General features: G+C 42.7%; 1 protein-coding gene across 2 annotated transcripts in view; it reads right to left on the bottom strand.

Annotated features, from left to right (window-relative positions):
- FSTL5 (follistatin like 5) overlaps positions 1-15,371 on the bottom strand; it is a 645,404-nt gene that overhangs the window by 185,228 nt on the left and 444,805 nt on the right. For both annotated transcript variants that reach the window (XM_075860283.1, XM_075860284.1), the window contains exon 7: positions 7,309-7,475. In XM_075860283.1, the coding sequence (XP_075716398.1) occupies positions 7,309-7,475 (167 nt within the window). The remainder of the gene's footprint in view (positions 1-7,308; positions 7,476-15,371) is intronic.

The following is a 15,371-nucleotide window of genomic DNA, read 5'->3' as shown; positions in this document are numbered from 1 at the left end:
TTATGACACTTAAATCCAATGTGCATAATAATTTGGAACACGGTGTAGTTAGAGACCTTGAGGAATATTTTAATACTAACGACACGGGAGACATACACATTAATACGCTATGGAATCCTTGCAAAGCTTTCATAAGGGAATCCCTGATCCGTATTGGCCATATAGTTAAGAAGCAGTGTCTGGCTACAATTACCGCCCTCATGGATAGAATTGTTAAGCAAATCTGCCCCTTCTGTACAGCACGCAGATAGCCTAACAAACTTGCGCCAAGAGTTACGTCTTAGATTAGTGTCAGAATATGAGAAAAATCTGCATAAAACCAAAACAAGATATTATTCTCAAAATAATAAAGCTGGTAAATTATTAGCTGCCAGCACCAAAAATTGAGAATCCCCTTTCTGCCAGATCCCATTACACACAAACTCATCTTACACCCCAGAGATATCGCAAACCGTTTTAGGGACTTCTACACATCGCTATATAATCTTAAAAACGATCCATTCACAATCCAACCGACTCCATCGGACTTTCAGATGTTCCTAGATAGGATTCCTTTATCAACAATATAGACTAATCAGCTAGCCAGTCTCAATGCTCCAATTACGGAAGAAGAAATCGCTAACATTATACTTAAATTGCCGCAGGGAAAGGCACTGGGTCCAAATGACCTGACTAACGCCTATTATAAATCCCTCCAAGGAATCCTTACTCTCTACCTATGTAGATTTTTTCAATCGGCACAGTCCTCTGGTTCCCTTCCTAAGGAAAACCAAGAGGTACTAGTAATTACTTTACCAAAACCTGGACAAGATACTGACCTACCTCAGAACTTCAGACCCATTTCCCTGTTAAACACAGACTTGAAACTCTATGCCAAACTGATAGCAACTAGATTTGCCCCCGCTTTTACCCTCCCTTATACAAGATGACCAGGTAGGATTTGTCAGGGGAAGACAAGCGTCGGATAATACCAGGAGAGTGGTAGGTTTACTTAATCACATTGATACACTGCACATCCCCACGGTTATGTTGGAGCTGGATGCGGAGCAGGCGTTTGACCGCATTTCATGGTCGTACGACTTTTCTGCTCTCCAAATCATGGGTTTCGCAGGCGACATACTTAAGGCAATACAGGTACTTTATTCTGACCCATCTGCAAAGGTTTATACTAATTGGGTCTTATCTACTGATATCCAAATCTTTAATGGTACACGCCAGGGTTGTCCCCTATCACCCCTGGTGGTGGCTCTAAAAGTTTAAGTGTGAGTTATGGCTGTAAAAAATGAGTTGTTTTATGTGTTTAATGGCAAATCTAATTTATGTTAAGAGATGTGCAGCTGTAGCCATGAGTACTGTGTCAGGGGACAAATCGCTGCTAAAGATTTTGAAAGAGGTGAATAGTATTTTGGCAACTCTACAGCAGTTCCTTTCATAAAATTATACTAATTGTTATACTGATACCCAAATCTTTAATGGTACACGCCAGGGTTATCCCCTATCACCCCTCATATTTTTCCTTTCAATGGAACCATTAGCCCAACTTCTTCAATTGCATAAGGATGCCCATGGTATAAAAGTAGTCTCTAGAACACATACTATATCACTTTATGCAGATGATGTCATTTTATCTTTATCTAACCCAGAATCTTCCTTGGAAGCTGCCATGGTATGCATACTTCAATTTGGCAGTATCTCTCTCTACAAACTCAACACATAAAAGTCTCAGATACTCCCTCTCCATTTGCCAATATCTTCTCTCCATTTCTTTCAATCCAAATACCAATTTGTGTGGAAATTTACAGACATCTCATATTTAAGGCTTACTTTAACTCCTAATTCCTAAAGATAAAGCTCTAGATGGGGCAAATTACGTCCGACTTACCCAAGAGATCCAAAGCGAAATTGACAGAATGCTTAAATTTGAGGTCTCCTGGTTGGCTAGAATTGCTGCTTTTAAGATGCTTTTACTCCAAAAACTGTTGTACCTGTTTAGAACCCTCCCTATATTGCTCCCCAAGTCCTATTTCCGATGAATTCAACGAATGCTCATGCAATTTATCTGGGCAAAGAAGAAACCAAGAATCGCCTCTCACCTCCTCATTGAGGATAGTAGGTCAGGGGGTCTGGGTGTCCCTAACTTATATGGCTATTATGTAGCGACCTTAGCTGCGGAGATTGCTCCTTGGTGGAAAGAGGACTTATCTAAACACTGAGTCCACATTGAAGCCTCATACATAGGCTCCTTGAGCCTCAAGGCTTTACTTTTTCTACCACTCTGGAAGATACCATACCCATCCCTAATTTCTCCTCTCACCAAAACTGCTTTGAATTGCTAGTTACAAATGCATGTAACTGCATCGGATCGTTTGCCACTACTTCAGTCCCCTATCCCTTTAGATTTTCTGGAGTTATCCATTCCTGACCTAAATCTCAGTTGTTGGAAATGGAAGGGTATATCGAGCTGTGCCAAGATCTTTGTCAATAACCAACTCTTAAGTTTTGATGACCTCTGCTCGTCCTCCTCCATACCCCAGAGTGATTTTTTTCAGATATGTACAAGTTAAGCATTTTGCCCCAACAACACAGCAACCTTAATTCCCTGTGTAACCTAGCAACCTTAATTCCCTGTGTAACCTAACGTTATTGAGCTGGTGTTACAATGAACCTAAAGGCCTTAAATTTATATACAACACCATTTACCCTCATACTGCTTTTACAAAAAACCACCCCATCGAACATGTGAAATAAATCTGGGGAAATAGTTTGATGATAGACAATGGTCAATTGATTTTAAGTGGATACATACATCCCTTCATTGTGTTTCACACATTGAAGCGGCCACCAAAACAATCCTCCGGTAGTATTATACCCCAGACCGTTTACACTTACTTTATCCCACCTCTACTCCTTTGTGTTGGAGAAACTGTGGTCATAAAGGGTTCCTCTTACATGTGCTATGGGAATACCCTATTATAAAAAAAGTACTGGGTGGAGGTGCTCAAGTTTCTCAGAGAGTTATTCCATGTATATATCCCTTCCTCCCCACATTTAGTCTTACTTTCCATAGAATTAGATATTGTACCTTCATATCACAGACGATTGTTGTGTAAGATTCTAGTCAAGGCTAAACTTGTTTTGACTCGTTACTGGAAAAGTTCAGAGTCTCTGCTGTTAACTGAGCTTATATCGTTGATAAACACAACTTACACTTATGAAAAAAACATTGCATTTGGTAATTTTTCGTTCCCGAATTTCACCAAATACTAGAAGGCATGGTCAAGTAGTTCCTTTTGCTCTAAGAGATGAGAACGAAGCCGAAGTTTCCTTTTGCTAGTGTTTGTTTGTCTGTTTGTTAGATATACAGTACTTTGTTTTTAAACAGGGCTGGCTCCAGGTTTATGTGGGCCCTTGGGTGACACAGACTTAGTAGGCCGATTTGCGGGGGAACTCATGGCAGCAGTAAAATGGCAGAAATCGTCACTTTGTGCCCCCATATAGATGTTAGGCCATGTTTATGCCCCCATATAGAAGTTAGGCACCCTGTTTGTACCCCCTAAATGTAGTGCCCTCTGTAGATAGTGCCACACAGCCCTAGCGCTCTGCCTGGGACTCCTCTCCCCCTCACATCACTGTCCATACATGGACAGTGATGTCAGGGGCTTCCCCAGTGACGGAGTCCCGGTGCAGAGCCGCTTGTAGCGATCTGCCTTGGACTCCTTCTTTACTTCCGACATAACTGTCCATATATGCCCCCCCCCCTCAAGTGTAGTGGGCCCCGGCACTTGCCCGGGTTCACAGAGTGCTGATGCCGGCTCTGTTTCTAAAGATTGTATAGACCTGTGTTGCTGTCACATGATCGATATCGTGCGGTACACCAACAATGGGCCTATGTTTATATCAGTACACATGTCCGTTTTCTTTTAATTTTATTGTATTATCCTGCAGAACTCGAGAGGTCAACCAATTTCTTGTGATACTGTGTTTATTCTGATGTCATTTTTATTCTGTCTATGTCAAACATCAATAAAAATTATTGAAACGAAAAATGAAAAGTTAAGGCTCTTGAAATGTGAAGATAAAAAATAAATAAAAAAATGCTTTGTTATTAAGGCTCAAATAGTTCTTAAGGGGTTAAAATGTCTAACAGAAAATCTTTGCTTACATTAACTGAATCTCTTGCTTGTTTCCTTGTTTTAATCAATACACCGTCATTATGCTATTGATTCTCATAAAATTATGGTGAGGAGATGAAAGATAAAATTCTTCTAATTATAAAGAATGAAGAAAACAGGTGGCGGCTCTATAAGTTTAAGTGCGAGTTATGGCTGTAAAAAATGAGTTGTTTTATGTATTTAATGGCAAATCTAATTTATGTTAAGAGATGTGCAGCTGTAGCCATGAGTACTGTGTCAGGGGACAAATCGCTGCTAAAGATTTTGAAAGAGGTGAATAGTATTTTGGCAACTTTACAGCAGTTCCTTTCATAAAACTATCAAACAAAAGAAAAATACATGTAAAGTGGTTATATATAAGAACGAAACCTGCAAAATAATGTATAATCAACAGCATAATGCAGCATTTAAGGCAATTTGCCTCAGATGGCACATTGATAAATAATTTTAATGTGCCTGTTCAGTATTGGGTGTTATTCGAATAGAAAATAATGAATCGGTAGGTGCCTAATGCAGTAAGATATTTCCTACCACTGCCTTCAATTTTTTACCCCAAAATAGTAAAATACTGTAAAAGGGTAAAACTGTAACAAACAATATATTTTTTTCAATGTAAAATGTCAGTGAACCTTGGGTACTTAACCCAGCACTTAGAATATTATGCTGAGGATGAATAAAGAATAGTACTTTTCATTAAAAGCTTGTCTTATGATGACCATCCCTGTTCATATGCCCTATTAGAGCTTTGAAGGGTGTCCCTGCTTGGGACCACTCTCTATAAGTCAGGGCGTAAATCTGCTAAGTAAAAGCCAGCCATGCATATATTACATAGTTGGCCTTTCAATAATTACAAAGAGCAATGTATGGCCGACCACAGTCCCAAGAGTCATACCCATGGTGATAAGATAAACCTTATGAGACAACCCCTTTAACTATAGTAAGTATTTTTTGTGTTTCAAACGCTAATTTCTTTCGTAAATAAGGAATATGTAGACTATTACAACCCATTTCCAATGATAATAAATAAACTTACAGTTGTACCAGGGAAGAGTTTGGCAATGAAACAGAGCCAATTTTATATTTTGGCACAACACGTCATGCTAGCGCATGCATGCTAAACCTTTTGCATTATCTGAACTCAGTGAGTAAGAGACAGTCCACTGCGCTATTGATTCCGCCAAAAACTATAGAACCCTGTTACAACGGTGACAAACGGAAACCTTTAGCAATGTTTTCGTCACCATTGATATCAATGGTGATGCAAACGGAAGCTTATGTTTTCATAAATGCTAAATAAATGGAAGCCTTACGAAACATAGACAAACAGAAACCATTTGCAACAGAAGCTTTGAAATCAATCGTAATGCAAACAGAAAGTATAGTTTCCATTTGGCTTTCTGTTCATGGGTTCCCCTGACGAAAAGTTCTAACGGAACCCATGAATGGCAGCCTGACACAGATGTGATTGAGGCTTAAATCTTTTGTCTCTTTTCAACCTTCCTTATATGCATGTAAACAATATGTGTTAATTCCGCTGCATATCATTCACCTGTACGTCTTTTTTTTTTAGCTCAAAAGGGAAATCGGATCGCAGAATAAGAGAAAAGTTAAACATTGCTTATGGAAATATTAGGAAACATGTATTTTTCACCTTATGCCTAAATCTGATTTTCCTTTTATTCTAAAAGGACGTATGGGAGAATGGGTCTTCTGAGTGGGATGTGAGAGGTTTTTCTCTTGTAGAGAAAGGAAAGGATACTCTTAGGGCACGTTCAGACGTGGCAGAATTTTTCCGCTGCAAATGTTGTTGCAGATTTAGGGCAATTACGCAACGAATCTGCACCAACATTTGCATATTTGACAGGTAATTCAGACGTTGCAGAAAAGACAGCGGACTTGCCACAGATTTCAGTTTTTGCATTGCAAAGGCTGAAATCCGCAGTGAAATTCCACTTCTTCTCCGCAACAGCCAGTGTATGCTGCGGAGGGAAAATTCCGCACCGTAGCCTATGGTCCGCAGCTGAGTTTTCCGCAACGTCTGCATGAAGATAACTAAAAATGTGTGGAAACCGATAGACAAACTGTCTGCTAAGGATTTCCACTGCGGACTGTCCGCAGCGGAATTCCACAGCAATTCCGCCATGTCTGAATGTGCGCTTAATCTGCAGCAGCCATTTTTTACATTGGCTCCTATACATTCTTAAGTAACTTAATTCAGTGCGAAAAATAACAGTGCGGAATTGAGGCTGTGGTGCAGAATTTTCACTCACTAAATGTGCAGCATGCACATTTAGATGCGGAGAAGCAGCGGAATTTTACTGCAGATTTCAGCATTAGCAATGCAAAAACTGAAATCTGTGGCAAGTCCGCTGTCATATCCGCAACGTATGAATTACCTGTCAAATATGCAAATGTTGCTGCAGATTCGTTGCGTAATTGCGGCAAATCTGCAGCAACATTTGCAGCGGAAAAATTCTGCCATGTCTGAGCGTAGCCTTAGGCTAGATATACGTGTCCATTTTGTGTGCGTAAAAAACACAGCATTTTTCCTGCGTTGCTGTTCCGTGTGCCATCAGTGTTTGTTTTCTGTGTGGTATTATATTTTCATGTCAGTGTTGGTGCAAATTGTTTTCTCTTTTCTTTTTTTTTCTCTGCATTTCTTTAGCAACTGGTGCGTGAATCACGGACAGCACATGGATTACGTGCGTGTGCTGTCTGTGATTTTCACACACGCATTGACTTCAATGGGTGTGTGATCTGCAAAAACGTACCAGAATAGGACATGCAGTGAGTTGTACGCAACGGAAACACGCTGCGTAAAAAATCACTGATATCTGAATAGCCCCATTAAGTTGCGTAGGTCCGTGTGCTGTCCGTTGCTGTCAATGACTGCACAGAGACGTCTACAACGTTCGTGTGAATCCGGCCTTACACTAAGATAGGAATGTCCAAATGACCCCTAGTGCAAGGAACATTAAATGAAACAGCTGTAAAAAATATTGCATAACATTTTATAATACAGTGTTTTAATAGTGAACCCTGATCAAATCCCTTAAACAAACAATTGAAAACGTACTTATAATATGTAACAAAACAAGACAGAAACATGGCATGAGAAATACCATTCCCAACTTACATTGATGTCTTCTAGGTCCAAACTGTTCAAAATAACATTATTACGTTTCCAAATAATAGGAGGCCTCATATTTCCCTGTATTCCGCAGCTCAATACAACACTTTGCCCAACTGTTACAGTGGTCAAACTTAGTGTCTGATCTTCTGGAAGGCTTAACTGAACAATCCCTGTGAATCATACAAACCGATTGTTAACAGAGAGATATTATTCATTACAGAAGAAAAAGTTTTATGCTAAATAAATTAAACGTTGTTTTTAACTATGTAAAATAAAAGGTCAACCTGACATTTCTATTAAAGTGAATGACAACTATCACCTGGGAGGATAAGAAGAGCATTTCACTTGAGAGGGCTACAAAGTCATAGTTATACTAAGCATGACAGATTTCACCTGCAGCTAGATGCATTATTTAAAGGCCAAACAATGCTTTCTGCATAATAACAAAATGTTCAGGGATTTGCTATTACGTTAAAGGGAGCCTGTCACTAAGTTTAGGCTTTCGTGTTCAGGGAGAGATCCGTTAATCACAGAAAGGAGAGCAAGGGAGGCAGAGTGGAGCTTACAAGTTGCTTACCGTTAAAAGCATTGTCTTGTCTTTGTTTAAATAACTTTTTATTGCAATCACACATACATCTGTAAGAGTATAAATATCCGCATGAATATTCCTCTAAATTTGCACACTATTTGTCTTTTTATAGCAAAAATTTGTGCTCTACCTACTGTCCCTGTGGAGTAGAAATCAGTCAGACGTTCTGGAAGGAATACAGAACTGGTTTTGGGTCAGCCATACATCTACGGTTAGACTGGGAGCCATAAATACGTCAGAGACTATCCTGACACATCCTGTTGTCATAGACTTGCGTTGTAGAAAAAGTATGATGAATACAGAGTTTTTTTTATAAAAGATAACTTTTACTTCATAATTTTAAAAGAACAATTCCAAGAGAATATTAGCGCACATACAACATAATAATGTTGTCATAGAGAATTCAAATGTATTAGATTTATGTTTCACAGTGTTCTAGTGATTGGTTTCAAACAGAATACATTATATCAATAGACGCTGCACATATATAACCACAGATTAATGAGGTTCTGTACGGTGGTGCATATATTGTACTACAAGCTCCAGATATCTAAATGTGCTCTTATTGTTGGTACGGATGTAGCCATCTTTATCTTGACTCTGATAACTTGCTGCAGCGTGATATCACACAACAAAAGCCATTGAAAAGTCATTGGAAAACTCAAGATAAGGGATCTTGCCACTGTGTATTTAATGCGTTAAAAGTCAAGGTAAAGACGGCTACATCTGTATTCATTCTGCACATCCGGATACATATTTGTCCTATATATACTCCTTGTCAGGAAAAGGAGAAAAATGGCCCCCCTATCACTTCGGGTGTCAGGTACAGTCAGTTCCTTTTTACGACAAGGGGATCGGGGAACCTCTTTCTTTAAATATATTTAATCCTCCCGACACGTTTCTTCATGGCAGATTCTTCAGAGGAGTTTTAGCCATTCAGCATTAACCTATAGTTTATAGGTGCTGTAAAGATAATTGGAGCTATCTCTAAAGTTGCAAAGTATCCTGCAGTGGCAAGAGAGACTTGCTGACCCAGTCAGTGGCAGGGAATGATGCCTGTGTCCAACGTCTGATGTCAGTGAGTAGATGGGATTCTGCTTCCTTTTAAATGCAGGTGTCCCCCCCCCCCCCATAGACTTGCATTGTAGAGGAAAACAAATTCATTGGGATTCAGTTGTTTAACAGGACAGAGAATAAGAGAGTCTCAATTTGTCTGTCCTGTTTAAAAAAAAAAAAGAATCCTAAAGGAACCTTGTAAAATAAAGACAAATGGACACTTTTAACCATGATAGGAAATCCGCATTGAAAACAAAGGAACCATTAACGGATTGGTTTGAGCAAGAAAAAAAAAGCACTGTAAGGTATTTTAATGTATATGGACTGCATGCACTTTACATATCGTCACTGTAATGTGTGATATTGAATAGTGGCTTATATGATATATGAATTCACTGTATTTCAAAGATACATTCAATTGTGCTCCCACAACATAACAATTTTAAAGGATTCACTGGTGTGATATATGAGTAAAATATAACATTTATTTATAACTCTCTAAAAACAGGGGTACAATCACCACTGTGAAAAAGCCCCACCGTGTGTATAAAAACGTATTAAATAATAAACTCTGAGTTCTAATTCAATTGTAAACCTACTATAGCTCAGTGTTCAACAAGAATATCAATACGGAATCAGCATTTGAAAATTTTCCCCCCTCCCATATACTAATGTGCCACAAACAGGAAGTTAATATCACCAACCATTCCCTTTTTATTTAGGTGTATTCATATAAATGGCCCACCCTGTATATATATATATGTATATATATATATATATATATATATATATATATATATACATATATATACACATATATATATATATAGCACTATAATTCTTTTTATAACACACATTTGTGATGTGTGTTTCACCTACTGGGCTGCACTAGAAGGAGGAAGAAGAATGAGGAATTTGAGGAATGGGGAGAAGAAGGAAAAGGGTCAAAATCTATGGAGTTGGAAGCAAAAAGAGAAAAAAATAAAAAGATTGAAGGACCAAGAGGAGAAAGAAGAAGACAATGAAGGAAGAGGAGGAGGAAGAGGTAAAATGAAGGAAAAGACAGTAGAAGAAGGAAGTATGAACTAAGGTCCATATTGTAGCGTCCATGGACCTGTGAGCGCTGGTCCCCATCTCCTTCCTAGGAGACGCCAGCGCTCACTTCCGCTCCGGTCCGCTGTGTCCCATAGGGTGCGTGCGCGCGCTCGTGCCAGCTCTAAAAGGGCCAGCGAGCGCACATGAAAACAATCATCATCATCATCAACTCACATGATTTCCTGAACTATAAGAAGGCCTCTTCCCTTCTGATCCTTGCCTGAGTTGTTTGTCATATCCTAGTTTGTCTAAGCAAATGGTCTCCTAGTGTTTTCCAGTTCCAGTGTTCCCTGTTCCTGTATCCTGTATCCCGTGCTATCCTGGTCGAGTGCCGTGCTGAGCTGTAGTTGAGCTGTGCTGTATCTATGCCTGTCCTGCTGCTCCACGCCTGATGTCTACCTGCTGCCTAGTCCCAGCCGAGCCTGCCTTGCTACTGTCTGAACTGCCACAGCTACCTTATACGAACTGTGGACTGTGACCTGTGCCCTGTTGGCCAGCTGCCATACCGCCAAGGCGGTACGACCCAGTGGGTCCACGAACCCAATGTGACAGCACGCTCAGGCCATGAACCCCGCTGGTTGATCCAAAACCATGATGACGTCACAAGAGATGCGGGCGGATATGCTAGACCTCTGGTCTCGACAGGACCAACTCCTCCACGAGCTGCCGTTCCTCCTACTACACCTCCTGGCAGTACTGTTCCTCAGACTACACCTCCTGGCAGTGTTGATCCTCGTTTTTCTTTGACCGCTATGATGGAGATGCAAGTACCTGTCGTGGATTTTTTAACCAGTGCCAGATCCACTTTAGCCTGTATTCAAGGGCATTTTCATCTGATGACGCAAGGGTCGCTTTCATCATCTCTCTTCTTACTGGCAAGGCCCTTGCATGGGTGAACCCTATCTTGGAGAGACAAGGACCAGAGACCCGTGACTTCCAGGGGTTCCTCCAGACATTTGTTTGAGAAGCCTGGATGAGTCTCCTCTGCAGCGGTTTCCTTGCTAAACCTACGCCAAGGAGACATCTTTGTGGGCGAGTACGAAATCCACTGCCGCACCCTAACGGAAGAACTGTTGTGGAACAATGAGTCCCTGGTGGCTACATTCTGGCATGGACTGTCTCCTAAAATTAAGGATGAACTTGCCGCTCGAGACCTGCCATCTACCCTGGATGACCTCATCCTTCTGGCTGGCTGAATTGATAGAAGCCTCCGAGAACGGCTCCAAGAGGTTCGTTGGGAGGGAGTTCTTCCTGGTCCGCTACCTACCTGCAGCAACCCCTGCCATCCTCAGATGCCGATCCTCCTAAAGAGTCTGTGAGGATGGACCAATGTAAGCTATCCACCCAGGAGAGACAATGCAGACGCACTTCGGGACTCTGTCTTTATTGCGGCCTCGAAGGCTATCTTGTGTGTCGGTGTCCCCAAAAGCCCCAAAGCCTAGGGTTGGTAGGAGAGACAACCTTGGGCAAAGAAGGACTCCCGTCTAAATTGTCCATACTCGTGACCATAGTGTCCGGTGAGAAAACGCATCAGGTCTCTGCGTATCTGAACTCTGGATCCACTGCTAATTTCATTTGTAGAGACCTGGTGGACCTTCTTCAATTACCCACTACCCCTCTGGAGAGACCGTTGATGGTTGCATCAGTAAATGGACTACCTCTGCCAGACCCAGTTATAGTTGTGACCAAGCCGCTGAGGGTCCAAGTAGGGGCTCTACACTCTGAACATCTATCATTCTATGTCCTGTCCAAGGCCGTTAACCCTGTGCTGCTGGGCCTGCCTTGGCTCCGACTACATGCCCCAGTCCTGGACTGGAACTCTGGAGAGGTTCTCCAGTGGGGCCCCGAGTGTCACAGCCATTGCCTGGTGCAGATTCGTTTGGCTCAGCCTCCTCTGCCTCAGTCATTGGCAGGATTGCTTGGTCATTATGCTGCATTTTCGAACGTCTTCAGCAAAAGGGAGGTGGAGACTCTGCCCCCACACCGGGCGTATGACTGTCTTATCGAGCTGATTTCTGGTGCATCCCTTCCCCGTGGTAGGATATATCCTCTCTCCTTGCCAGATACTCTGTCCATGTCCACCTATGTTAAAGAGAACTTGGAGAGGGGCTTCATATGGAAGTCTTCCTCTCCGACAGGAGCCGGGTTCTTCTACGTCAAAAAGAAGGATGGTTCTCTTCGTCCTTGTATTGACTACCGGGGTCTCAACCAAATCATGGTGAAAAATAAGTATGCATTGCCACTGAGCTCTGAACTGTTTGGTCGTATACGTGGTGTCAAGATTTTTTCCCAAACTAGACCTGCGTGAGGTTTACAACCTAATTCGGATGCGCTGGGGTGACTATTGGAAGACTGCATTTAACACCCGTGATGGACACTATGAATATCTAGTAATGTCCTTTGGCTTGTGTAATGCTCCTGTGGTCTTCCAGGAGTTTGTTAATGACATTTTGCCATAGTTTGTGTTGTGGTCTATCTTGATGACATCTTGATTTTTTTCTCCAGATGCTATGATGCATCAGAGACATGTCTGTCAAGTTTTGCTGCGCTTAAGGGACAATCGTCTGTATGCCAAGTTGGAGAAGTGCGTGTTTGAAAAGGATGCTCTACCCTTCCAGGGCTACATTATCTCCAATAGAGGTCTCAAGATGGATCCTGAAAAGGTAAAGTCTGTCCTAGAATGGCCACGTCCTCAAGGCTTGAGGACCATACAGCGCTTTCTGGGATTCACCAATTTTTATAGACAGTTTATTCCAAACTTCTCACTGACATCTCCTATCTCTAACCTCACTAAGAAGGGCATGAACGCCAAGGTGTGGACTCCTGAGGCAGAGTCCGCATTCAATAGCCTGAAGAGCACCTTCACGTCAGCCTCTATCCTCCATCATCCAGATGTTTCCCTACAGTTCTCGTTGGAGGTGGACGCATCCTCTGTCGGTGCTGGTGCACTCCTGTTCCAGAGAGGTTCCAAGGGCAAGTCAATGGTATTTGGATATTTCTCTAAGCTCTTCTCTTTTGCAGAATGCAACTACTCGATTGGGGATCGGGAGTTACTGGCCATCATATTGGCCCTGGAGGAGTGGAGACATCTACTAGAGGGTGCAGCTCATCCCATCCTGATTTTTACAGACCACAAGAACCTCACCTATCTTCAGACGGTCCAATGGCTAAACCCTCGTCAGGCCAGGTGGTCACTGTTCTTTACCAGGTTCCAGTTTGAGCTCTGTTATCGCCCGGCCGACAAGAATGTGAGGGCCGATGCCTTGTCCAGGTTTTTAGAGACAGAAGACACCAAGGAGATTTCACCGAAAATTATTGATCCGTCTTGCATTGTCTCTGTCAATCCCCTGCAAGTTGGGGACATTCCTCCAGGGAGGACTTTTGTGCACCTTGCTGACCGAGGGAGAATCCTCCACTGGGAACACTCCTCTAGACTGGCAGGTCACGCGGGTACTCGCAAGACCCGGGATCTGATTGCCCGTCATTTCTGGTGGCCCACGCTGCCCAAGGACATTATGGACTTTGTTTCTTCCTGCTCAGTGTGTGCAGCTAACAAGGTCGCTCACTCCAGACCTGCTGGCCTGCTCTAGCCATTGCCTGTGCCCGATGCTCCCTAGCAGCATATAGCTATGGACTTTATTACTGACCTGCCTCTCTCTGCTGGATGCAGTGCTGTCTGGGTGGTGACGGATCGATTTTCGAAGATGGCCCACTTCGTTCCTCTGAACGGTCTTCCTTCTGCTCCTCAACTGGCCAAGCTTTTCATCCAACACATCTTCCGCCTGCACACTTGCTGCAGCATATTGTGTCTGATCGGGGGGTTCAGTTCACCTCGAAGTTCTGGAGAGACATCTGCAGACTCCTAGGTGTAAAGTGGGATTTTTCCTCGGCCTACCATCCTCAGTTCAATGGTCAGTTCGAGAGGATCTTGGAGAACTACTTATGCCACTTCATCTCCAAGCAGCATGATGACTGGGTGCAGTTGATCCCGTGGGCTGAATTCTCCTACAATAGTCACATCAAAAGACACCGTTCTTTATTCTCTATGGCCAACACCCCCGAATTCCTCTCCCGGTGCCTGATACGTCCGAGGTACCAGCTGCTGACACTGCTTTTAGGGACTTTCTGCAGATCTGGCAGCAGACTCGATCCTCCATCCTGCTGGCAGTCGACCACATGAAACGGAAGGCGGATACAAGGAGAAGAGAACCTTCTAGCCCTGCGGTTGCCTCAAGCGGCCCTTCAGACACCTTCAAGGTTAAGGAGATCTTGGACACCAAGAAAGTAAGAGGAAAGACTTTTTATTTGGTGGATTGGAGGGGGTTTGGTTTACTTACCTCCCGACGCCCGCAGTCATGGTTCTGTGAGCGCTGGTCCCCATCTCCTTCCTTGGAGATGCCAGCGCTCACTTCCACTCCGGTCTGCTGAGTCCCGTAGGGTGCGCACACATGAAAACAATCATCATTATCAACTCATATGATTTCCTGGACTATAAGAAGGCCTCTGCCCTTCTGATCCTTGCCTGAGCGTTGTTTGACATATCCTAGTTTGTCTAAACAAATGGTCTCCTAGTGTTTTTCAGTTCCAGTGTTCCCTGTATCATGTATCCCGTGCTATCCTGGTCGAGTGCCGTACTGAGCTGAGCTGAAGTCGTGCTGTGCTGTACCTATGCCTGTCCTGCTGCTCCACGCCAGACGTCTGCCCGCTGCCTAGTCCCAGCTGAGCCTGCCTTGCTACTGTCCGAGCTGCCAGGGGTACCTTATACAAACTGTGGACTGTGACCTGCGCCCTGTTGGCCAGCTGCCATACCGCCAAGGCAGTATGGCCCAGTGGGTCCACGAACCCAACGTGACACATATTTATATAAGCATACAAGTAATTGTCCCTTATACATGAATAGGCTGCGCTCACCAGGGTATCATGGTTCTGTTAGGTTTTCTATTGCCACTTACAGGTATAGCAAAGTTGTCAGCTGTGCTATTCTGCCCAATAATAAAAAAATATATAGAAACCTGATGGACCTACTATAAAGGCTCTTACGCACGGGCACTTTCTTCTCTGTAAAAGAGCGCCGATTTAAACGGAGCAATAATCGGACTGAATAGGGATAAACAATTGTTAATACCATCGTTCGTCCCTATGCATTTGCATCTTGTTGGCAGCCCATCCCTTGTTTACACAATGAAACAAGCAAACATTTTTTGGGCCACATAAAAGATCCAATTAGCCAACATAAGAGCATTTGCACATTTGTTGGCTAATCGCTGCCCTTGTAAAAGGACTTTTAGCTAATGGGATCGGTTAGGATGTGTTACAAGATAGATCT

This window comes from Rhinoderma darwinii, chromosome 1 (genome assembly GCF_050947455.1).
Source record: "Rhinoderma darwinii isolate aRhiDar2 chromosome 1, aRhiDar2.hap1, whole genome shotgun sequence".
Taxonomy (NCBI): Eukaryota; Metazoa; Chordata; class Amphibia; order Anura; family Rhinodermatidae; genus Rhinoderma; species Rhinoderma darwinii.
This window is presented reverse-complemented; position numbering and strand designations above follow the sequence as displayed.